General features: G+C 40.7%; 1 protein-coding gene across 6 annotated transcripts in view; it reads right to left on the bottom strand.

Moving 5' to 3' along the window:
• Nucleotides 1–822: 822 nt before the first annotated feature.
• BLNK (B cell linker) overlaps nt 823–25,296 on the bottom strand; it is a 94,693-nt gene continuing 70,219 nt past the window's right edge. For 5 of the 6 annotated variants that reach the window (XM_083616961.1, XM_083616959.1, XM_083616960.1 and 2 more), the window contains 18 exons: nt 24,653–24,806; nt 22,968–23,125; nt 19,614–19,701; nt 18,877–18,972; nt 16,471–16,496; nt 15,655–15,680; nt 14,767–14,871; nt 12,712–12,754; nt 12,134–12,167; nt 11,726–11,798; nt 11,273–11,303; nt 10,805–10,847; nt 9,511–9,589; nt 7,997–8,028; nt 7,714–7,793; nt 6,357–6,440; nt 5,131–5,286; nt 823–2,412 (listed from right to left, as the gene is read on the bottom strand). In XM_083616961.1, coding sequence (XP_083473087.1) covers nt 2,293–2,412; nt 5,131–5,286; nt 6,357–6,440; nt 7,714–7,793; nt 7,997–8,028; nt 9,511–9,589; nt 10,805–10,847; nt 11,273–11,303; nt 11,726–11,798; nt 12,134–12,167; nt 12,712–12,754; nt 14,767–14,871; nt 15,655–15,680; nt 16,471–16,496; nt 18,877–18,972; nt 19,614–19,701; nt 22,968–23,125; nt 24,653–24,806 — 1,428 coding nt within the window. In that variant the 3' untranslated portion in view covers nt 823–2,292. The remainder of the gene's footprint in view (nt 2,413–5,130; nt 5,287–6,356; nt 6,441–7,713; nt 7,794–7,996; nt 8,029–9,510; nt 9,590–10,804; nt 10,848–11,272; nt 11,304–11,725; nt 11,799–12,133; nt 12,168–12,711; nt 12,755–14,766; nt 14,872–15,654; nt 15,681–16,470; nt 16,497–18,876; nt 18,973–19,613; nt 19,702–22,967; nt 23,126–24,652; nt 24,807–25,296) is intronic. The other variant, XR_014548918.1, reaches the window with a different exon arrangement.

Here is a 25,296-nt window from a genome sequence, read left to right as displayed (position 1 = left end):
AAGGTTTTGAGGAAACGGTAGATTTTATACAATTTTGATATCTGTGTTAAATGGCATTCACTTCTAGTATTATGTACTCAAAGCAGGAAAACGGCCTTAAATTGCTGCTGCATTTAGAAGCTGAGTTTCTTTTCAATGGGACTTGCTTCTGAGTGAATGTGTAAGATTGCTGTGTAAAAATACTTGCCCCAGCTCTGGAGCATCAGTCCTGTTGCTGGTTTACTATTTCTTCCCTAAGCTACTGAAGTTTGTTGTTCATCAGCTGACTCTACATTAACTGAATTTGAAACCCAAATGAAGTATTCCTTAATGTAGCAATACTGACTGGTAAGAAAAAAACATTTCCTCCCCCACTTTCATTTTTGCAAATCACATGGTATGTGACAGGCCTAGTCATGGTAAACTAGAAAACTGGTTCCAAAAACATGCTTCGTTTGCTGTAAAACAATAGGCCTCTTCAGGTGTTCCAAATGAGGGTATAAGTAAAAATGTGAGGGTAGGCAGTGGGGAAACCTGTCTCCATTTCATTTGCCTTCCATGAAGGCAACTGTTTGCAGAGCAGCTTTTTGCATCCATAGAGAATTTCTAAAAGAAGCAGCAGAAGTGGGCAGAGATAGCTTGCTCATCAACCCATCTCCCTTTTGAAATTTACTTCTGCGTAGAATGCCCGAAGAGTGCTTAACAATGAATTGGTTGATTTGGAAAGAAAAAAGTTCACTTCTTAACCATAATATCCTGTGTAGGTCCAGCATGACTTACTGTGATTTGGAAGAAAAGGACTTTTGAAATTGGGCTTGGGTTTAATTAGGATAGTGCTGGAGGCATTGTTCAATTACCTTTATTCACCTTGAGATGAGAGCTGAAAATCATTTGGCTATACAATCATACAAGCGTGTAGTTTTGAGCGGAAATACATTTCCCTTCTGAAGGAGAGTAGTTATCAGAGCTTTGACAAAAAACGTGACCCCAGGTCTTTGCTGTCAATTCTCATTTAGAAACACTGTATTATAGAAATTGGAGTTTTAAGAAAAAGACTCAGTTTTGAAGTAACAGGAAGGCAAGCTACGTGTTCTGTGTCCAAAAAATTCTAGAGTGTTAGCATAACTCATAGAATCAAGTGGAAAATTATTTAGATAACAATTGGGGTGTAGTAAAATGCAACTGATGCAAAATATGGAATAAGGCCATTGATTAGAAATAAGGGGGTTGTCCTTTGGAAAATGAGCAAAATCTCAACTCTAGTTTCACTGACAGAAGGCAAGAAATGCACAGAGCTCTCTTTGCTAATTATAGGAAAAGCTCCATAAGCACAATGGCTACCTTGCTGGATCCAAGCCATAATGTTTTTCACTACAAAGTTGTGCCTTCTATCTTGTCTTAAATTCTGTGATGGAGGAAAATACACCCCCCTCCCCGCAAGAATCAGTTAATGATTAGACTTTCATTTTATACCCACCTGTCCTAAATTGTGCACAGTCTAAAATTCCAAACTTAAGTCTAACCTTGATAGCTGATCCTGCATACCTACAATCAGTAAAATCATTAGCACAAGGAATGTGCCTGTTACCCATTTCTAAAAAAGCAGAGGTGTGCGATTATGTCCCACTTTAATAGAATTTGAGAGGTAGGTAAGTTGTACTTTAAACGTGAAAGATTACAACAAGTACACTCAGTCACAATTGCATAGAACTATACTCTATCATAGGCTTTTTATATTCTTATTTATATGTACATTTAATAAACATGTAACAATACTCTCAACTAGCACAGTTGAAGCCAATACAAATCTGCTGCATTACATTAAATAGAACTGAATTTTTAGACGTGTCCCAGGGGAAAAAGGTCCAGTTTTTAGCTTGTTCCATGATGGCTCATTTTGGCGTAGACATCCTGGTTTAACAAATGTGAATTTCCCCAAGAAGTTGCTTTAAGAACAGTTAAGATGTAGCTGGTACACTTCTTCTGAATATATCGCATGTCAAGGAATACTTTACCTGAACTTGGAACATCTTAAAAGTACCTAAGTACATTCAAGTACATAACAACTTAGAGGCTGGTGTGCCTGTAAAATTGCCCCTTCATCATTTAGCCAACCAGTAGCTTATTCAAAGACTGGGTAACTATATCAAATAAAATCTCTCTTTCTCTTCTTACACATTGTGTGGTCTTCTCAGGCTATGGTGCTTGGTGTAAAGCTTTTGGAGAAAGCTTTTCATGCTTATTAAGATGCTCAATCTTAAATTCTCAGAAGATAAGGGCTGGAAGATTTTCCCCCATGGATCTTCAGTGCAGTTATGATACTCTAGCAATAGATTTCAGTTTGGTTGAGTCTTTTGTGTTGTTTTGACTGTCAATGAGAACGAGAGAAGTCCGTTGATGATTCTCTATTATTTCAGCCACACTGTTGAAGTGCTGGATTGGGAAAACAAAGAGTTCAAGATGGCTTACTCAACGTGGATGAAAACACAAATCTTGCTGATTCAGCCAAAAATTGAATCATCAAGATTTGGGTAAAAAACAACAACTAAACTTTGATTATAATACAGGGGTTTTCATCAGCTGTACGCCATAAACATCACATTTATAAAAAATAAAGGCTTGACATATCTCGCTTTGCATGTCATGAGTATCTCATATATTAGTTTCACCTTTTAAGTTGAATTACTGAAATAAATGAACTTTTCCACGATATTCTAATTTTTCGAGTTACACACACACACACACGTATGTGTGTGTGTGTGTGTGCGCGCGTGTGTGTGCATGCTTATAGCTTAGCAGGCTCATTCCAGCACTTGTGTTGGTTTTACAAGGCTCCATTGAGAGTCATATTAAAAAGTGGATGAAGCAGAGCAAAATTTTACTCATGACACTGGAAACTAAATGCTTTGAATTAACATTTTGTCTTAAATTTAATGACAGACTAAAGAAAAACACACTTCCACGTTTCATAAAAAACAAAAACTAAAAACTTATACCTCTTAAAATTTAAAGATGAAATATCAATCAAAAGAACTCAACAATGTCATTTCATTCTCTTCGGAGTGAAAGGATAATCTTTCGTATGGGGTAGTACAGTAAATTTTTTAACATTTCAAGGACATTCAGTATTTTTAAGTTTAGTTTTACTTGGAGAAAGCCCCATTGAATTGAGTGGGATTTCTGAGTAGATACGGTTAGGATTGCAGCCTTAGGCTGCAATGTGTACTACTACTGTGCTAGCACAAATATAAAGACTAGCCCCAAGAAAGAATTAAAAATATGAAACAATACTGTTGAGCTCTCTGATTTAACAGTGGATACTTTGACTATTTTTCCAGTTTTGTGAGAAGACAATATACACACTTGCTTTTATTACAATATAATCCCAAAACATTAAATGCACACTTTTTTGGGAGGTGGGTAGGGGGGCAAAAATTACCGTATTTTTCGCTCTATAACACGCACCCGACCATAACACACACATAGTTTTTAGAGGAGGAAAACAAGAAAAAAAATATATTCTAAACGAAACAGTGGATGTATGATTTTTGTGGTTCATGCTGTGGCCACAGACATGTGATCTGACGGTGAATTTGGGGTAGCCCAATGCAAAAATCCTGAGGATCCATGTGGATCCATGCTTTGTAACCACATTTTTGCACCACTGCGGCCCCAGGCAACAGTGGGTGCGTGATTTTTTTGGTGCAAACTGTAACCATGGACATGCTATGTGATCTGATGGTGAATTTGGGGTGACCCAGTTCAAAAATCCTGAGGATCTATGCGGATCCGTGCTTTGTAACCATGTTTTCAGTGGGGAGAGAAGGAAAAGCACTCAAGGGACAAGAAGTACGCGTGGGGTGGGTGGAGAAGGATGCTGCTAATAATGCAGAAGAGGGGTATAAGAGGAGAAGGCTCCTCTCCTCTTCCGCTTAGCTCCTTTAAAGCAAGGAGGCTTTGCTTCTCTCCCTCCTCCCCGGCTCGCTGAAAAACTTTGCTGCTATTTAGCAAGCTGAGTGGGGAGGAGAGAGGGACAGAGAGCCTGCTTGCTTTAAAGGAGCAAACCGGACAGGAGCCGCTTACACTCGTGTAAGCAACTCCTCTCCTCTCCCGCTTTGCTCCTTTAAAGCAAGCAGGCTCTCTGTCCCTCTCTCCTCCCCACTCAGCAGCTCTTCTCCCGCTTTGCTGTTTCAAAGCGAGCCACGGAGGAGGGAAGGAAGGGGAACCATGGATCCTCTGCTCACAACTGCAGCAGATCCCCCCGCCATCCATAGGCATTCGCTCCATAACACGCACAGGCATTTCCCCTTACTTTCTAGGAGGAAAAAAGTGAGTGTTATGGAGAGAAAAATACGGTAGTTGCCTGACAAGTAATATGTACTGGTCAGAACTTTCAGAATCAGTGGAGTTTAATTAAAATCTTCTGAAAGATAAGAGTAAAATTGGATCGACGGTACATGACACATTACCGCGGTTGTTGTTAAATCCAGTAATGTCCTTTGTACAGTCAATTTTATGAAGTTGCTAATTAATGATTGCTTGAATCCCACTCAAAAGCAAAATTAATGTAGTGTTGAGTGCTGCCCCACTTATGTGAAGGGTAGCAGAAGAGTTCAAATAGTGCTGTTTCCCCCTCTGTGGGCTTAGTTTCATATTCTAGCACAAAGCAAAGTGTAAAGCAACTGTTCCGAGAGAATAAGATAAGACATCTTTGGATCCAACTGTTTGGCTATTTTCTTCATAGCTTGAAGGGATGTGGCCTACAAGTGGGAATTGAGTGTATCTGTCTCCCGTTCAATTAAGTTGTTATCATCCCCACAAGCCCCCACCTGCACAACATCCCTACAGTTTGGATAAATGATAGTATTTTGGTGTGCTTTCCATTTTATTGTCTTTAAGGGAAAAGCTACAGTTAGGAGCTCCCAGTGGGAGTTCTTTAATGAAGGGCTTGATTGTTAAAAAGAACTGCACTCACATTTTAATTAGGTCTCGTTTGGATTTGAATCAACTCCTTTTCTGTTTAGTTTAATGTGTAAGAAAAGTAATAGTTAAATCAGTTTTTTAAAAAGATTTTCTTTTTATACATTACCATGCCCAGAAGCAATGTAACTAAAATTTCCATCCAAATAAAACAGAAATGCAATCACCTACCTCTTCGCCACTTTTTTCTCTGCCCAGAGCATACTGTCTTGTTGATTCAATAAATCGGATTGGGATGTTATATACTCTCTTGTTATAAAGCACAACAAGTGTATATGGTTGCTTTGAGTCTTGTCCTGAACTCTTCCTTACTAGGAAAGATCCATCCTAGAAGTCATATATGAAAAAGCAAATACTAATGAGGGTTCATAACATAGAAATTCATTTCCCCCCGTAACCCTTTCTTTCCTAAGATCTAAACAGACTGAAAAATGCTAGCTAGTGTGCAGCTATTCCAAATATTAGCATGGGGGTATTCCAGTTTTCTCATCCCTCTTGGTGTCTACCCACTCCCCTTGAGAATAGTCTATTGTTTACCTTCACAATTAACATCAATGGTGATTAAAAGTCTCCAATGCAAACTGCATTGTTGTATCTGAATTATATATAACTTATGCTAGTGTTACATGTGCTAGTGAGGAAATGGCCTTTTTCTACAGAATGTGACAAGATAATTGTGTGTGTGTGTGTGTGTGTGTGAGAGAGAGAGAGATAGGGTGTGTGTGTGTAGAATTTGTTAAGAATATTGCATTCTGTTCTAGAATGCAGGATTCTATGGTTAGGAAGTTGGTTCCTTTCCCAGACTGGAAAATCAGTTTTTCGTGACAGGTTCTACATAGCATCTAACCATGTACATATGGAATTGCAACTTCGGCTAATACTTCACTGATGAAGCGAAGTCCAGGACAGCACATGCCATAATACATGTGCTCATGCTTAAAGGTTCTACAAGACTCTTTCCTGTAGAACAGAATGGGTCCATCAACTTAAACAGACCCAAATAAGAATGATTAGATCCCTATTCCTTTCATCCCTTGCATGGTCTAATGTACATTTTTGCCTTTATGGTAAACTTAACATTGCAAGATCAGTAAGGTGGCAATTCTATCCCATTACTCTGTGTCAGCCTGCAGCAAACCCCTCAGCCTTCTTAAGAGACTTGGAACGGTTTAATCTTTGCACAAACTGGCTGAATTATGCATTGTGAAAGAGGGCTCTGGGATCAGTGTTCCCAAATTATATTGTATGAAAAGCCTGTAACTAGTATCATTTGTTCCCGTCAGACATACAGTATATATGCCTCTTGATGTTTATTTTGTAAATTTCAAGTTCCTTCCCCCTTCTATGCTTCTAAGGAGTTATTACAAGCTATGAGTGTTTGGAAAATTATTTTTTACCGTGTTTGATTTGTATAATGCATCTTCAGCTGTTTTTCGATCACTTGAAGCCATAAACCATGCTTTACCATGAACGCTGGCATCCTGTGAAAAGGAGAGGCATTTCCATCTGCACACTCAAAAAAAGCACTTATTTGCTATGTTGCCTTAACAAACCAATGTTAAGATCGGAATGCATATTTAAGACCAGAAGCATATATGAATGAAGAGGCAATGTATAAATTTATACATATCTATAAATGAAACAGCATTTGCGTAGCTTTCAGGCTGGGTTTCTCCAGCCACTCTGGGTGGCTTCCAACAAATGAAAACACAATAAAACATCAAACATTAAAAACTTCCCTATGCAGGGCTGCCTTCAGATGTCTTCTAAAAGTAACATAGTTTACGTCCTTGACATCCATTACGTCTTTGACATCCACAGGGCGGGTGCCACTACCGAGAAGGCCCTCTGCCTGGTTCCCTGTAACCTCACTTCTCACAGTGAGGGAACCACCAGACATTCACAAGTGTAATATTTCGTACTCTCAGAATTATTCAGGAAATGACTTTTGTTCTATTTTTAAAATGCAGGTTATGAAGAGTTTTTAAATGTAGGTTGCAGAATTCATGACAAAAGAGCTTATATCCCTTACTTAATTGTGTGGCTAATAGTTGTTCCCACACACCTTTCTGCTGTATTTACTAACATTTTATTAACCACCTTTCTTTTATCATGGAACACAAAGCGACCTACCTATGTGGTCCTTAGGAGGTTTCCCATCTAGATCCACACTTGCTTAGTTTCTGGTAGAGTGGCCTTACATGCCTTCAGACCACACACCAAGTACGGTAATTGCAACAGATTTAACTCCTCATAAAGGAAATGAATGTTAATCAGGTTATTTGTTTTAAAAGATGCTTTCTGTCTGTGGTGAACTGGCTGAAGGACCTAACTGAGGACTGGCATTTTATAATAGGAGGAATCCATTGTACACCCTCCCTGCATGTCTAGTTTGACAGGTGGGTGAGGCTGCCCACCTGTCTTATGACCTGATGTCACAATGACCCATTTTTGCCCAGGTGGACACAGGCACAGCACTTTGCAAGTGCTGACAACCAGTTTATCACTGGCACTTGCAAACCTCCCTTTCTGTCCTGCTGAGCTTTTACCTGCCCCACACCTGACATAATATATGACATCAGCTGTAAGGTAAGTGAGTGTGACTTGGCTGAAACAGCCTGGTGTGCTAAATGGGGAGGCTGCTTAGGCCTGAGGCCTGGAAATTCCCTACGGCTGTATTATATCTTGACCAAATGTTTGTGGAACACACTCCCCAATCTCCCTCTTTTAAAATGAATTTCAATACTGGTGTACCTGTTCTGCTGCAGTAGAACCACCTTGCAGGCTACTCCTACGTGGAGCACATGAGGTGCGGTTCACAGGTTCTGGGAGTCCTAGGGAAGATACAAGGCAACCTGTAACATTCCATGTTTAAACAAGAGAGGGCTCTGTTATGTAAAATTGCAGCCCCCTTTGCCTATTGCCTTTGCTGCCACGTCAGTCATAAAGACAGCATGAGAGAAATTTTCCTTAATTGTGCTGAAGATGCATGAATTGGAAACCCACCCCAACTTAAGTCAAATGAAGGAGGGCTTACTTGGCAGCGTTGCTGGCTTCGGAGGCAGCGGTCTGAAACAAACAGAAATTGAGGAAATGCAGGGTGGTATTACACGTTGCAACTGAGGTAAGCGAGGGAACTGCATTTTGCTCACCATTTCTTTTAACCAGAAAAGGAGAAAGCCATACAGGGAATAAAGAAAAATACAAAGCAGCGAAAAGGGTGGTATTTACTGTAAAGAGCTTACTGTGGCAGTTTATTTACTTTTTTCAAATTTGATGAAGATTTGATGAAGTGAAGGGCCATGAGGGTCGACCAAAGGGCTGACCAAAGTTGAGTTGTTGACCTTTATTTAGGATTGAAGTTGTTGAGGTTTTTTTAGGATTTTACCCCAGGAAATAAACTGCCATGGGGGCCAGATTAAAGCAACTGATGGGCTGGATTAGGCCCCTTAAACCAACTTTGGACATGCCTAGCTTAGACAAATTCACGGTGGCTACCAATGGCTGACAAATTCATGGAGGAGAAAGCTCTCAATGGCTGCTAGTCGTGATGGCTGTGTACTGACTCCAGTACCAAAGGCAGTATAACTTTCAACACTGGTCGCTGGGGAATGTAAGTGGTGAGATTACTGTTGTGCTTGGGTACTGCTTGTGTGTTTCTTACAGAAACCTGGTTGGCACTTTGAGAATAAGATGCTGGAAGTCCAGCAAGGCTCTTCTGACATGCTTTTTCCTTCGAGGAAACTTATACATCCTTTATAATCCTACGGAAATGTTCTCCTCTGGTTTATTCCTGGTTTTCTTTGAGAAGAAAGTACTCAAGCCCTTGCAGGATCCCCTGTCTGCTGTTTATAAAGACAGTGGTTGTATCCACAGAACCTGAGCATGAGCAGAAGGCAGCTCTACTTGCACAGTTCTCTCTTCTAACTACAGCCTGTTCTATGCTTTGCTTGTAGAAGAAAAGGATGCAGAGCTGCAGTTGGGAGGAGTTAAGAACAAATGTTAAAATCCAATCCATTATGTTTTGCTGGCGATGCCAGCCCAACTGCTGGAAATATTCGCCGCAAAGAAAAGAGGGGCATCTTCTAAATTGTCAATATAGTTTCCTCAAGGAATAGCACTTAAACTCCAATTTGTGCAACAATGCCAGGAGGTTAAAGAAACAACATTACAAATTTTGGAGCTTACATGCTGTTCCTCTGGTTAAAACTACTTTTCTTGACTTTTATTATGCTTGCACCTTGGGATATTTTTTGTTTTTTTACTCTTTAATTTTAGGTGCTCCAAAGCTCATTTCCCCCTCTTCTGAGGGTGAAAGGCAATGGCAGTAATTGCACTGGGGATCAGGGCCCCAATACAAATACATGGCAGGGTGCTCATCTGTGAGGATTTGATGTGCAAATTGTTAAGGAAGACATTTGTATCTAATTCCATCTCTTGCCTAATAATCAGTTGTACCCACTTTGGATTCTCTTTCTTTTTAGACTTTGAAACCAGCAGATCATAACTCAGTAGCAAAACCGAAAAATTTAAAGCAAATTATTTGCTTACTTTTGGATGCTGGGTGGGATGGGTGGAAGAGGGATATCATGATTGGAAACGCGCCGGCGTTCAGCTGGTATAGGTTTATCTACATTTGGAAAAAGAGAAGTCTGATTAGGGAAAGGATGCAAATGGGTCTCGGTTGCCCTTGATGACATACTGCATAGCTCAGCTTGCATGAGCGGCAAGGACACTACCTTGTGATTTGACCTTCCACTTTCTGCTGTGCTGCAGCTGCAACTACTGAAGGTCAAGGCACAACAGCTTTTAGTCCTTCATCTGCTCTATGCTGAGAATCTGGTTTTGCTATCTTCATCTGAATTGTGCCTTATATCACACAGCATTCATTTTCTGGCTATAAAGCAATACAAGGTACAAGCCTGAAGAGGAGAGCAAAACGGGCTTCTCAGGCTTTCAGTCCTCAGTTCTACAACCAGAGTGGCATTATACGTACAGGTGGAAGGGAAACTGGATACCACTTGCTCAACACCTTGCAACGAAGCGAGACTTTTTACCAGTCCCATTGCACCTTGTTGAAATGAGCAGAATGAGATGGGTGCACAGTGCACTGTGCCAGAGCTGACTTCAGACTTTGGTGGTGGTCTTCTCTCTTGAGAATCCGCATGGTTCACATGCACTTGATAAATTTGCAAAGCAAAAGTGAAAATCCAGGCTCTCTTTAACAGGTTTTACTAGTCTATATTTCATGACCTGGAGGATGTAGACTACTTAGTTTAGCACTTTTTGCAAGAAGCCCAGCAAGCAGGAGATGGTCCATCAGCAGATCACTGACTGGTGAAGCCCCAGTAGACCACTGACCAATCTACTTGCACCCCCTCCCACCCTATAGCACAAATCCAGACAATACATACTAAACACTTTAGGAGAAGATGACATTGCTAGTTGCTACATCTAGCAATTGGATGTGGTTGTAAATACCTTGCTAATTCTACTTTGCAAAAGCTCTCTTGGAATAGAGGGAAATGCCTTCTAGTAGTCAGGCTGTTGTTCCATCTAGCCCAATATGTTCTACCCTAGCTGGAAGCAGTCCTCCATTGTCTTGGGAAGAGGTCTTCCCCATCTTCTGTTATCTGGTCTTTTCACTGGAGATGCTATGGAGGTGTGTGCTATGCCATTGAGCTATGGTCTACCCCATCTGAAATTTTCATAGCAGCCTTAGACAAAATCAATCCTGCCTTGAGTGGGATTCAATAGTGTATGTGGCCTTGTAGCACTACAGAGTTTTTACACATTATTAATAAGAAGATGGTAGACAAATGTTTGAACAATATAAGTAGTTTACCTTCAATAACACTTAGGTGATCTCTGTCAGGGAGGCTTGGTTTCTACGGGGACACAGGAAGTAAATTGGGTTAAGATTGTGTGGTAAAATGCTCTTCGACCAGTGATCTGACATCACAACTGACTGAGATCCCTGCTCCCTTCTAGGCTTGTGGTAGAGGATATCCTTCGCTAGGCACTGAAGTACTTTGTAAGAAGAGAAGCACCAAATATCTGCCACAGCAATTAGCTGTAATAAATTTCTGCTCCATTCAGTAGCACACTGAGGATTTGGTTGTCAGCAGAAGCAAAATTCACTGTACAAATAGCCTCTTTACCATTTAGCGCCGAGAAATTGGAACAACGTGGCTGATTTAGGATAAGGGTTGTGTTAAGCACTGTTTAGTATTATGGAATGATTGAAAGTTTTGTTGTACTCTCATTTATTATTCAATGTGTAATAATATTTTAAAAATCAAAATCAACTTACTGATGGCAGTGCTGGATTTGGTAATTTTTTCCTGCAGGGAAAAAAAAAAGAGTTATTGCATGTGATTCATAAGCTCGGAGGCAAAAGTGTCACAACATGAGTGAAAAGCATTTTGGTTTACACAAGGGGAATCCACCCCCCTTCCTCCTCCTCCAGCCCCACCTGCCACATCAAGTGCCATGCCTGAGAGATCCTTAGACCTTCCGAGAGCCTTTACAGAGGACTGTAGTGGGAACAGGGAGACAGGAAAGCCCTCTTAGAAGTGGGGAATCCAGCCCATGGAAACCCAACTTTAATGTTGCTTGGCTTAATGGTGATGCAAATTTTAAAAAGAATCCAGTGGGGTCCTTTATATAATGGGTTTAATCCATAGGACAGCCTCTACTTTACTGCCTCCAGTACATGCTGAGAGTACATGGAACAGTTCTAAAGTAACATCTTTTTATAACTTACGGAATCCGTGGAAATGGAGATGGGACTGTAGCAGAAGGAGCCTTGAATTCTGGAGCACTGTTGCTGCTGAGATCTAAAAATCCAGACACAATGTTTAGTGCCCCCCTTTTTTTGGACTACACTTCCAACATCTCTAGCCAGCGTAGCCAATACCCAGCAATGATAGGTGCAGAAGTGAAAAACATCTGGAAGGCTCCAGGTTGAAATACATATGCCACAGAAATATATGCATTAGATACACAGAGAATATTAACAGTGCAGATGTATGAATGTAGCCCCAGTCTGTTAGGATTTCAGTATAAGTGGAATGAAGAGGGAGGCATGAAATTGGTGCTGGAGTGGCTTTTGATGCCCTCCAGTCATAGTACAAAAGGCCCCTCAATTGTGTCCAGGGCAGAATATACTTACTGTCATCATCTTGTATTCCGAGGCTATCAGGTTCCTGAAATCAAAATAAAAGTTGTCAGATTTTGGTACTAAATTTTTGATAAGGAGTATTTCATACTAAAAATTCTTCTCTGGGCCTCTGAAACAAACTTAGCATCAGTGATGAAGGCTCAAAATGTGTTGGCCACATAAATAACAACACTTACTTAATAAGAAAAGCCAGATTATGAAGCCACAGAAAACTGAAGGAACAATCAGAGAAGGATTCTGAGCCAACAAATATCTTAATCAGAGGAGATGTGCTCTCCTAAATTATTTAGACAAAACTGGAAGAAAAAGAAATGCCATTTTCCAATCCTTCGGTGAAGATCTTTGTTAGTTCAAAGCACAACATAAAAAGAAGCTTTCTAGATAAGAAGAAAGATGTATCTAGTCCATCAGTCTATTATCCACAGTGGCCAATCAGATGCCAATGGGAAGCCTACAAGCAGGACATGAGAACTTGTTTCTCCACAACAACCAGAAGGCAATTGGTTTTCTGTCCCTCAAGCAACAGCAAGGAATTGCCTTTCAAACTAGGTAGGTGGTTAACAACTTACAATTTTTGGTGGAGGCCGGTTCCTAGGAAGTGGCAAAACATTTCTGGAAAGCATATAAAATGTTTCAATCAAACTTTTTTGCTCTTAATTGTAATAGTAATTATCTGCTTTGCTATAATTTCAGTTTCACCTGAAACTTGTTGTAGCGAGCACCCTGATTAGGATGAACTATGCGTATATATATAGAGAGAGAGACTAGTGGACTTCCTGTAAAGCAGAGATGTCTGACATTTAGTGCTGTTATGTCAGCACTAAACAACTTTCAACCCTTTGGATAAAACTCACCAAAAACCAACAGGCTACTATTTTTAAGTGCTTATACACCAACACTGGATATCGATGAAGACATTAAAGAAATTTTTTATTCTCAGCTGGATGCCCTCCTATCAGAGATTCCTAAGGAGAAAATTATCCTTCTGGGTGATTTTAATGCAAGAGTTGGGTGAGATTTTGATCTGTAGCTTGGGACTATTGGGAGAGAAGGAACTGGCAACAGCAACCAGAACGGAATCTTACTTTTGACTATATGTGCAGTGCACAACCTTGTTATTTACCAACACACTCTTTCAACAAAAAAATAAATTTAAAACATCATGGAGCCACCCTCAGTCGAACCACTGGCACCTCTTAGACTATGTAATTGTCTGAGCTGAAGATCGCCATGATGTTCTCCTATGACGAGTGCTGACAACTGCTGGACAGATCACTGATTAATACATTCCATGATGGCTATCAAGATTATACCTCAACACAGGCTTCAAGGAAGGAAACCAAGGCACAAAATGAACACTCAAGCCCTTCAAGATCCTATTAAGCGAGATTGCTTCCAAACAACCCTTAAGGACCATCAGCTTTCAGAGTTCCCTGATAACTCCATTTTTGCAGCCTGTGAACAAACTATTGGACACCAAACCAAGAAACACCAGAACTGGTTTGAGGAGAATGAAAGTGAGATTGAACACATTATTGACAAGAAAAGAAAGGCCTTTCAGATCTGCCAAAGAGATAGAACTGCGCCACTAAGAAAAAAACCTATGCCAATGCTAAGGCTGAAGTTCAAAGAAGAACCAGAGAACCAAAGAACACTTAGTGGATAAAAAAAGCTCAAGAAGTCCAGCACTTAGCCGACACTCATGATGCAGAGTGTTTCTTTAAAGCTACAAAGACCATCTATGGACCAATAAATCATTGCATATTCCCCATATGCATATGCCACACTTCTAAAAGATAAAGCTATTGCACTGCGCTGGAAAGAACATTACCAGCATCTCCATAACCACAACTCCCCCCGTAGCTGCTGAGGTCCTCTCACGAATTCCACAAAACAAGTTAGAGATGAGCTTGCAGTATCTCCAAATCTGGGAGAGTTGTGTACAGCTATTAACCAAATGAAAAACAACAAAACCAGCAGACCTGATGGCATACCTGCCGAATTCTTCAAAGTGGGTGGAACTGAACTTGTACAACAATTTCACAAGCTCATAAAAGAAATCTGGGAGAGTGAGGAGATCCCAGTAGACTTTAGGGATGCCAAAATTATCAACTGTTTTAAAAAGGGTGATAGAGCAGACTGCAGAAGCTATCGAGGCATCTCTTTATTAGCTGCAGCTGGCAAAATTCTTGCAAGGATCTTAGCAAAACATCTCCTAACTATATTCGAGGCTACCCTTCCTGAATCCCAAAATGGTTTTTGACCTTCTAGCGGGACAGTGGACACAATTTTCACTGCTCAACAGCTTCAAGAAAAATGCAGAGAGCAAAACCAACCCCAATTCCCAACTCTGGGAATTGTAGATCTGAGAGGGGAATAAGGGTCTCCTATCAACTCCTATCAGCACCCTTAAAAAACAAGACTTCCCAGGATTCTTTGCGGGGAGCCTTGACTGTTTAAAATGGTATGATCCTGCCTTAAATGCATAGTGCATATGGAGCCTGGGCATTTGAAATGGAACATGCAGTACCCACAATGCCAAACTGAATGCTCAGTGTGAACCCCTTTTTGTGTAACATACTCATCGATTGTTACAGATATTCTTCTTATTATTCATAACTAACCTGGGCACATCAGGTTTAAAGGGCTCTTTAGCTGCACTGTGTTCAAGCGAGTGTCCTCTGGGTTCAGGTCTCTGTCCAGGTTTTGGAGGAAGTTGCTTGGAATTCCTTAGGGATGAAAATATTAAAAGTCTAGGTTTCATATTAAAAGTTTATGTTTACCAAAAATGTGAACTAGCCCACAAGTTTTGCCCAGCTGTTGTGAATTTGGATTAATGAGCAGTTTTCTTGCCCAGATACTCTCATAATTGGAAGGCAAGACAGATGCTGGAAGAAGTTTACAGGACATATTTCTTGAAAAAGATGGTGCTGGGCATATTTTTCCTATTAAGATAACCATAAATATGCATCAATCTTCTAATAAATTCCTAGGTCTCAGTTGTAGCATTAGAGACTATATGGTTTCAGTTTGCAAATAAGGTACACCAGTCAGATGACTATGGCCATAATCCTAAAGGTGTTGGTTGTTGTTATTATTATTATTAGTATTTACATTTGTATACTGCCCTTCATCCGTAGATCACAGGGCGGTTCACAACATAAAAATACAATATAAAAAACACAAAATATAACATAAAATAAGAAAAAAAACCAACCAACCAAGGATGTCCCCTCCCACAACACATTTAAAAGGGCATTGGACGTTAATTAGCCCAAGGCCTGGTTGAAGAGGAGCATTTTTGCCTGGTGCCTAAAGCCAAACCTCCCTCTCTCCCCCCCCACCTTATTTCCACTTAAGTTGAGTTGAATTCTAGTCCATTCATAAACCATTGATCTAAATGTGCCTTAAGTATCTGGAGTAGATGAATACACCTCTAGGAGGACATACACTTGTGCAGGGAATCACATAATAATTTTTTTATACAGAATTTCACACAGGTTTCACATTACCTGGGCAATGGAGGCAGTGCTTTTTCCTGCAGGGAGAGAATGAATTGTTTATTATTATTAATAATATTATTTAGTCATGTTTACCCAAAGTGATTTCCAAAACAGTATAAACACTAAAAGCAAATTGAACAAGCCAATAAAACCTAAAAAAAAACCTAAAACACACCCATCCAAATAAAAGACAGGTTGTACAGAACCTGCCCCACAAGAGGACAGAGTTGAGACATAAGCTGTATTGGATGGAGTTGCTCTTAGAAGAAGGACTATGAACAGAACATTCCTGGCAATGAGGAAAAGAAGTGATGAAAATGGAAAGGGACTTGGAAGTCCTGCATCACAATATTATAGATGCAGTGGTACCTCGGGTTAAGTACTTAATTCGTTCCGGAGGTCTGTTCTTAACCTGAAACTGTTCTTAACCTGAAGCACCACTTTAGCTAATGGGGCCTCCCGCTGCCACCGTGCCGCCGGAGCACGATTTCCGTTCTCATCCTGAAGCAAAGTACTTAACCCGAGGCACTATTTCTGGGTTAGCGGAGTCTGTAACCTGAAGCGTATGTAACCTGAAGCATATGTAACCCGAGGTACCACTGTACAAGGAAACTTCCATGTCTAGTATGGTCAGAATGTATTCCATTTGATATTTCAAATGTGTGAAATACTGTTCTGAACATGCACGCGGTTTCATCTGAGCACAAAATGGACCATATGCCATTTCCCACTCTGGGGATGGAATATTTCTTCTCTCCAATAAAAAACAGGATCCTTCTGCACAGGTGAGATTTTAGTTTTCAAAGCATGTATATAAGCTCTTACCTCTTCCTCAGGAATTTCATAGACATCTGGAAAAAGAAGGATGTTCCACAGTTAGAAACAAAACTCAAAACAGGCATGCACAAATATAGTTACAGGAATGACTATATATAGAGAGAGTTCTATTTTTTTTTTAAATGATAACCAGTTTTGGCAGGACATTTAATACTTGTAGATCATGCTAAAATGTTTCTGAAAGGTGAAAAGCCACTGATATTTAGGAACAGAATAAAACAAAAAATATTAGCAATATTAAGCATCATTGGCTCCAGTCCTATGATAAGTGAAAAGAAAAAAGTTCACAGAAAGAAACCTCCAAGGACGGTCAGGGACCTCACTGACAATACTGGGTAAGACAAAGGGTTGTTAGGGGGGAAAGCTTTATTCCAAAATTCACTACAGTACCTAAACGTAAGTTGGGTTACAATTCACAAATCCTGGAGGCATGGCAGAGCTCGAGAGTTCATGGCTAGGTAAGCTTCTGAAACACACCCTGGGCTCTCCTTTTGAAGAGTGTGATGGACACCTTCATTTATGCAGTTGATGTCAGTTGATAGTCTGTGCTATGCCATGCCCCCTTAGCAGCCAATTTTGGACCAGTGCCCATGGCAGTTTCTCAAAATTCCAAGGGTGCCCACTGCCTCAAAAGGTTGGTGATCCCTGGACTGGACAAACCCTGTGGAGCATAAGGCTATCACTGGGTACTCGCCATTGTGGCTATGTGCTACTTCTAGGTTTGGAGGTCTGAATGCAAACAGCAGGAGAGAGCTATTATCCTCAGGTGCTGCCAGAGGGCTTCCTGAAGGCACTGTGATGCCCCAAGGTTTGGGCCAGGTTTGGGCCTGGTCAAACATGCAAGCACTCCTGAGAGCAGGTTGAGGGAGTGAAATCTGTTTGCACTGGTGCAATTTCCTTGGTGATGACAGTGCCAGCTCATTGTCTGACTGATCCCTCTGTGCCTCCCCTTGGGAGAGTGGCTCTTCGCTGGCTGGGAGTAGCAACAGAGTCACATAAGCTGGCTAAGACATTACACTTGGGAGTATCCGATGACCCTAAGGCAGGCTGCATTCCTGACAACCTACGCGGCCCCTTCCCCAGGTCTATGTTAGCACCTCCCAATCTGCTGGGACCTTCTGCAGGGTCAGAGTCCTCCACTTTCCATATCTCTTCCCACCCCTCCTCCCCATCTGACCGACTCCTGTCAAGGTGTTTCCATGGGGCTCATAACAGGAACTGCTCTTCCTGAACCCCATGTGTCCCCCCCATATTACTGAAGAAGGTCCCCTGACATCTCAGAAAAGCTTTTAAGGCAGTGATGGCCAAACTTGGCCCTCTAGCTGTTTTCGGACTACAACTCCCATCATCCCTAGCTAACAGGACCAGTGGTCAGGGATGATGGGAATTGTAGTCCCCAAACAGCTGGAGGGCCAAGTTTGGCCATCACTGTTTTAAGGGAATATAGGCTGAGGGGAGGGAATGGAAAATTTTCCTTCTGTTAAGTTTTCTGCTCACTTATCTTAGGATCCTTGCAAAAAAATCTTAAGCATATTACTAACATACTTCATTTTATCAAAGCTCTATTTTTTTCTGACTTGAATACATTGGGTTATGTCCAGACTAAATTATGCAAATTCAGGCCTCACCGAAATCAATGTGACAGGACAAATGAGTTAAATCCCATCGATTTCAGCAGGAACGAAGTCAAGCTTTTGTCTTGCAGTGTTTTACTGTCTGTTATGGCTAAATGTATGTTCACTTATTAGAAGGAACTGGTTGGAAAAATGATTCAAACCCAGCTTTCCTAACTGTGTTAAATAATAATGTCACTTGTCATTGATGCAAAGGATGAAATTAGGGATAGTTGTAGCATTAATAAATTCCACTAGGGGGTGCTGTTTTATTTGAAAGCAAAGTTATTGCTACCATCCAAAGAAACCGAAAGGAGTACTATGAATGAACTTTCTGACGTTCCAAACAATGTGCGTAGAAAAAACTCCCTTCTCTGGCGTGGCTTGTTTACACTGTACAGCATTAATGAAGCCTGCTAGTTTTATCAGACAAAACAGTGAGCTATTTCCTCTAGTTGGCAATATAGTAGATCCAGGATGACTTATGATGCAAAATCAGCCCCGAGGTTGCTGTAAATTCAAGGAGCACTGCCAATGGTTAGGGATGATTGCAGGTCAGGGATAATATCTGGAGGGACACAGTTTCCCAACACCATATATATATATATATATATATATATATATATATATATATATGTGTGTGTGTGTGTGTGTGTGTGTGTGTGTACAAACCTAGATCTTGCTTTTATGATGGCTTTTTAAAAGGACTGCAAAATGTAACCACAACTTCAAAACATATACAATGGTGTTTATAATTATACTAATACACATTCTTTCATACCTAATGTTGAAGGCGATGCAGGAACAGGAGGCAATGCTGGCGAACTGGGAGGATCGAGTTTTTGCATGGGCTTGATCAATCTGTTCACCACTGGGGCTTAAAATGATGAAAGAAACATAGGCATGTCATGCTAATGAAAACCAAAGGCACATGTCTCGGGGGATAGTATTTTTGGCTAAATTGGTTTCCATAAAATGGTTTGAAACTGAAATTTGCTCTTTTATACTGCAAGCAATATGCCAGCCCCCCCTCTTTTAGAGGTATACTTAAATATGCATTACAGCTCCTTTTCTAAAAAGGAAGTGGTCCGTTCAAACGTGGAGACACATGGTTCAGCAAGCCTACAGCAGAAATCTAGTGGTATGTGCAGAACCCCAAGAAAAAGAAAGAAAGAAAGATATTAAAATCAGCAGCCAAGAACCTAGCCCTCATCGTTCTATGGAAAGTTTAAAAATGTGCATAAAATATCACCTCTCAGATTCAAAATGTGGCTTTTGCTTGCCCTAATTTCCTGCATTCTTCCCTTCACCTCTGTAGTCCTTTGGAAGGGGAAGGGAAGAGACTGGATCTTATCAAAAGGAATGGCCCTGCTAGCTAAATTTGCACACCCAATTCTGAGAATTTTCTTCCTGTCTGTTGGACAGAAATGGAGTCCTACATGTTTCAGATCCAATACCTTGCCCACTTGGTTGGCTTCATGAAGTTGTGTGTAAAAAAACAACAACCCAGATGCTTACGTTTTTTAGGCGGCGGAGTGCTTTCTTCTGTGGGTTGAATATAATTATCTTCTTCATCATCATTTTCTAGAGGTACAACGTAATCTGCCTGAAGGAAAATGCAGAGATGAGTTAATATAGGGTATGTATAAAATAGCACATGACCCAGCCGGAGACCATTGTGCGTTCCCCTGCGGTTTCAATGCAGAGCTCTCAGCACACGATTAGATTTCTCCTGTGAAATAAATGAGATGTAGAAAGCGCCACTGTTATCTTTTCTGTCCTGGCAAAGCCATTAATAGCCAGTTTCCTAGGGAGGAAAACCCCCTTCCGATCGTTTTATCATTCATCTCTGCTGGTTGATGGCGGTTGGTACGTTTTTGTTCTCTTTTCATGTTATAAAGTTGTGTTGCTATGGCTGTTGTTTGTTTCATTATTTTATGTCGGGTTTGGATTCAGTGTTGTGTTTTAGCCTTGTTTTACACATTGAAGATGTAGTATGTCACCTAGATAAATTGTCTTTATGAGACGATGAATAAAAAACACACACAAAGGTCTATGCTTGGGAAACCTCTCCCATAAATACCCCCAGCTCCAGTGAACCAAGATTAATTGAGTGTTTTGGGTCTTATGTCATGTATGTGCTGAAGCTGTCTTGCACTAGAAGCATGGGTTTTTCTGTGGGAGCACCTGAATAATGGAAGAAAGAGGTCTGCTTGCTTGGCCTCCATCACCAGGATTTTAAGTACAGTGGAACCTCTACCTGCGACCATAATCCGTTTCGGATGTCCGACCAGAGTTCAAAATGGGTCGCTGGGAGAGGCGCCGTTGTGGGCAGGCGGCGATTTCCCATTTCTGTGCATGTGCGAATGGCGGCAAACCCGACGGTTACTTCTGGGTTTGCCACGGACGTTGGGCGAAATGGATGCAAGCGGAGGCAGATGTAAGAAGAGGTTTGACTGTAGTTTATAAAAACGGGCCCTTTTGAGACCTTTGAGTTGTAGCCGACTCAAGAATGAATGAATTGACATGAATGGAATTAATTAAGCAACGACAAGCTTCAGTCCACTGATTTCAATGAGTTCACTCTGAGCATGACATCAGGTGCAATACTAACCCCCCTTATGCTGGGCCATTCTGAAGTTGGGGAGGGACCGAGCTGCAGTGGGGTCCATTGCATCATGGCTGCCATACTGCTCCATACAGACCTATGGGTGATTTCAACTGTTTTAGGTTGTTGGTTTAGTTAAGATTTTGGTACTACTTTACTTGTACTTTTACAATGCTTGGCTTAATGTTTTTAACTATATGTTGTAAGATGCTGTGAGGGATTTTGAGACAGCAGGCTGGCTATGGATCCAATAACAAATAAATAGCAGTTGAGTTAACAGCTATGATTTACTTCTCCTCTACAGCAAATTTGGGGAACATCTGGCCCTCCAGATGTTGCTGAACTGCAACTCCCATAATCTCTAGCCATTGGGCCATACTTGCTGGGACTGATGGGAGTTAATAGTTTAGCTGCACTGGAGGGCCAAAGGTTCACCATGCCTGCTCTCTACAAGTAGATGTCTTCTCCTTGTTGGTTTCCACAAGGATTTTTTTCTGCAATTGTTAATCAGTTTGAGACCACTGAGCGATGTGGTCAGATTAAGGGATGGAAGCTTCTTTTGGGACCCAAGTCAGAAAATCTCACATGTCTACCCCTCCCCTCTTGGTAGCAAAAATACAATAATAATAATAATCATAATGACATTCAAAGATAACAATTTGCTACCTTTTCATTTAGGGAACCCGTTCTTAAATTTGCAACAGGACAGAATCATTGTATTGATTTTTTTTTGGAAAACAATGTACTAAACTGAAATTAAAACTTGTTGCACCTGCTTTATTACTTGTACGAACCAGGTTCCCCTTTTTGTTTTGCATTCTGCAAAATGTATTTACAGCAGTAACACAGTTGTATTTACAGTTTAATTGTTTTGGGGCTTGGGGTGGGTTTTTATTTTGCCAACTGCCCTGGGAATATGACCAAAGAGCAGCATAAAAACATGATAAATTCATAAAAAAATAAACGTGGTGCATCAACCGTGTATGAATTGTATTTGATATATGAATAGTTTTATTCCTTCTTGTTCTGTAGCATTTCTTCCTGGATTGGTATATGAATGTATACCAATTGGTATATGAATGTATATGAAAGCCTTAAGACAAAGAAATAACCAAAGAAGAAGAAAGGATGGGAGAATGATGCTCCGTAATGTATGCGGGACCAAGGCTGTTTGTTATAAGGACAGAATGTAATACTGGGAATGGATTATGTCTGACTGCGACTGCATGTGAATAATTTGGGGGTGACTCACTGCCCGTTAGTCAAAGCTCCATGGGGCCTCTTGTGCACACACAAAGACCTCCACATGTGCAGGAGCAGCTAGTTTTCTTCAACGGCAGAGAATGCTCCACACATACATCATTCCCATTTATTATGGGCACATCCTCTGAATACTGAAAGGAGCAGAACATCCCTTGATCTTCCAGAACTGCACAGGGAACATCCAAGCTCCTACATGAGGATTGGAGTGACAGGTCTGGGTTGAGAACCTGTTCTGAGCCTTTCTCTTCTAGAGGTTTTAGTACAACTATGGGAGTATGACAAGTGATGTGACCACTGGGGGAGCAATACAATGAATGCTTCAAACAATAAGTGAACACACTGCCATTCTGTTAAATGAGACCATTCGCATGTCTCCACTTTGAGCATGTTAGGGTTTGTAAGACCTCAGATGGTACAATCACTTGACCTCAGATGGTACAATCACTTTAACAATGATCCCAGTCCCAGGGATTTAAGATTAATATGATGATGATGAAGGTGATGATGATAATAATAATAATAATAATAATAATAATAATAATAATAGATTAATAACTACTATTATTTCCTTTTATTTTATTATTTTAGGAACAACAGCAAGTGAGAGATTCTAACATTTGACTTCTGCCCCTAGTTGTGTGCCTATTCCCTATGCCTTGATTATCTTGATCTCCATTCTGTTCCTCCTGCTTTTATAAATAAACTGTATGTGAAGTGCCTTGTTAGTGCCAGGGTAATATTATTTACAGGAATAAGCATGCAGCTTCCTACAACTCTCCCTTCTACTTCTGAATCTTTTGTATGTAGAGAATGTGAAATGTGCTAAATTCATAAAATGGGCAAATGGTCCTAGAATAATAATTTTTAAATTATTCCTGTCATCATTTTTATTATTTCAAATTGTGACCTCCCTATCACCATGGTCAAGAGGATTCATTCTTAGGGTAGCCGTGCGTAGCTTTTGTATCTAATAACTATCCTGATTTATCTGTCAGCGTTACCTCATCATCCTTAGGCTTAGGTGGTTGTATTGGCCTGAGAGCAGTAGGCGGCAAGGGCAAAGTGGCCAGTTTCTTTGGTTTAGATAAAGAGTTGCTTGGCAAAGTAGGCAGTGGTTTGGAGACGGGCCACGGCTTCTGTGGACTAGGCCGCTTGTTGTCTGTAAACGAGAAAGAAAATCCAGTAAGAATCCTTGACTTTCAAAAGGGTGCCTCCATCCCCTTCCATTTTGACCTAGTCTACTTATAGACTGAGATCAGTTTCAGACGTGCGGCTGATGTACAGGGAACAGGACATGCAACTGACCTGAGGTGAATTAAACCATGGTTAAAAACAATGGTTTAATGTGAATGAACAGCATGCTGCTGAAACTATGGGTACGTCACTCCTCTCCCACTCCAGCTGTGCTGTCTGGCTAGTTGTAACATCTGAACCTGGGCTTGTGGTTTGTTTCTACCAAACAAACCATAAGCCTTGGTTAAGTTGACATGCCAAGCCAGACCATGGCTTGTTTTCTAACAGCATGGCAGGAGTGGTTTCGGCAGTGCGTACCAGCACGCTGCTCATACACGTTAACTGTAGCTTATTTCTATTATGGTTTAGTGTGACTGCAAAGCAGGTTCAGTATATTGTGCTCTCTGGTTCTCTGCATCTCTGTCTGATTTAAGAAGCAACAGACTGTACAAGATTATGTCTATTTCCACCCCCCCCCTGCACTGTAACACATCCAAAACTACTTTGAATATGACATACTTACCACGACTGGATCAACAGTCAAAGTTACTTGTGCTTGAAACCCTCCCTAAGATCCCAGCCAAAAAACACTTCTGGGGATTGACATAAAATGCATTGTTTGAAAACTGGGTGCTGTAAATACCTCCTACCCTCGACTCCCCGGCAATGAAATGGGAAGTCATAAAAATCACCCGACTCCTGGAATTGATCACTTTTGAGAAAACAATACCACTGAGAGAACTGAGCGTTCTGAATATTTTCCATATCAGCTTGGACAACAATTTTAAAAATAAAATAAAGCTTTTTTTGTTTAATAACAAGCTATATTTTTAAAAAACCTCTTCATTGTTTTGACAGGAACTTCATATCTTGGGGGTGGGGATAATATTGTGGACTTTTCTATGACTGGCATTTTAAAAGCAGATTGTAGATGTGGGGAGCCTGATCTGGACTTCCTCTGCCCCATTGGTCCAGATTGCCCTTGAAACTGACTTTTAAAAAGTCACTCGTGCTAATTTTGTGAATGGTGTCATGTGCAGCTCAGCTCTGAGTTCTGTTATAATTTAATTTCCCACCTCACAGAAAAGCACCCAATGAATGACCCTAGACTTGTGTGTGCCATTAAAAGGGCGGGGGAGCAGTACTGTAACCTCAGCCGACAATTAGAAATTACAACAACAAAGGGCTTGTGGCCTTTAAAGGCCAACTTACTTACTGTGACATGCGCTTTCATGGACTCAAGCCCACTTTGGCAGATGCATAAAGGAAACAATTGTAAGGTGGGAGTTAGGAATGCAGGTAGATCATCCTACTGAGGCTCAGCCCTGATTAGGAGACCGGGGAAACGGGGTGTGACCACCATTTAAATCCCTCCTGCTTCCTTCAAATTCTATGCTATTCATTATGTTATGGAATAGGAAAACAGGTGCATAGAATGAGGCATAAAGATTACCTGCATATTCTCCTCCAGCACATGAGAAGGCTGCTGGAATCTTCTTTTCCTGCTCGCTTGGTGGGGGCTCATAGCTGTCATCAGGGTTTTCTTCGGTGGGAACCACATACATCTCAGGATCAGAGTGGTCATCAGGATTCTCATAATCACTATCCTAAAATAAAAATAAAAATAGGGCATCATTCATTTTCTTAGAACCCTGTAAGATGCAACTCTTAGAGAGAATACGGGTGTTGGGTTGAGATATGCCATAGTATCAAAATGGTCAATGGATTTGGGATACAATATAGATTATGAAAAATGGTCGAGATTGTGGAATAATGGAATAAAATTTACGGCAAGTGTTACCCTTAGAGAAAATCTGGAGAAGATGATATATAGGTGGTATATCACACCAGCAAAATTAGGAAAAATGTATAAAACAGGAAATAAGGCCTGCTGGAAGTGCAAAATCAAAGAAGGCAATTTCTACCATATGTGGTGGACTTGCGAGGAAATGAAGAAATTCTGGGACTTGATTTATAATGAGTTAAAAAAAATATTTAAATATACTTTTCCTAAAAGACCGGAGGCCTTTTTACTAGGTATAATTGGGGATGAAATTAAAAGGGAAGATAGGATCTTATTCCAGTATTCGACAACAG

This window comes from Podarcis filfolensis (genome assembly GCF_964270895.1).
Source record: "Podarcis filfolensis genome assembly, chromosome: 5".
NCBI lineage: Eukaryota > Metazoa > Chordata > Lepidosauria > Squamata > Lacertidae > Podarcis > Podarcis filfolensis.
Note: the sequence above shows the minus strand (reverse complement) of the source record. Positions and strands in the feature narration are given on the sequence as shown.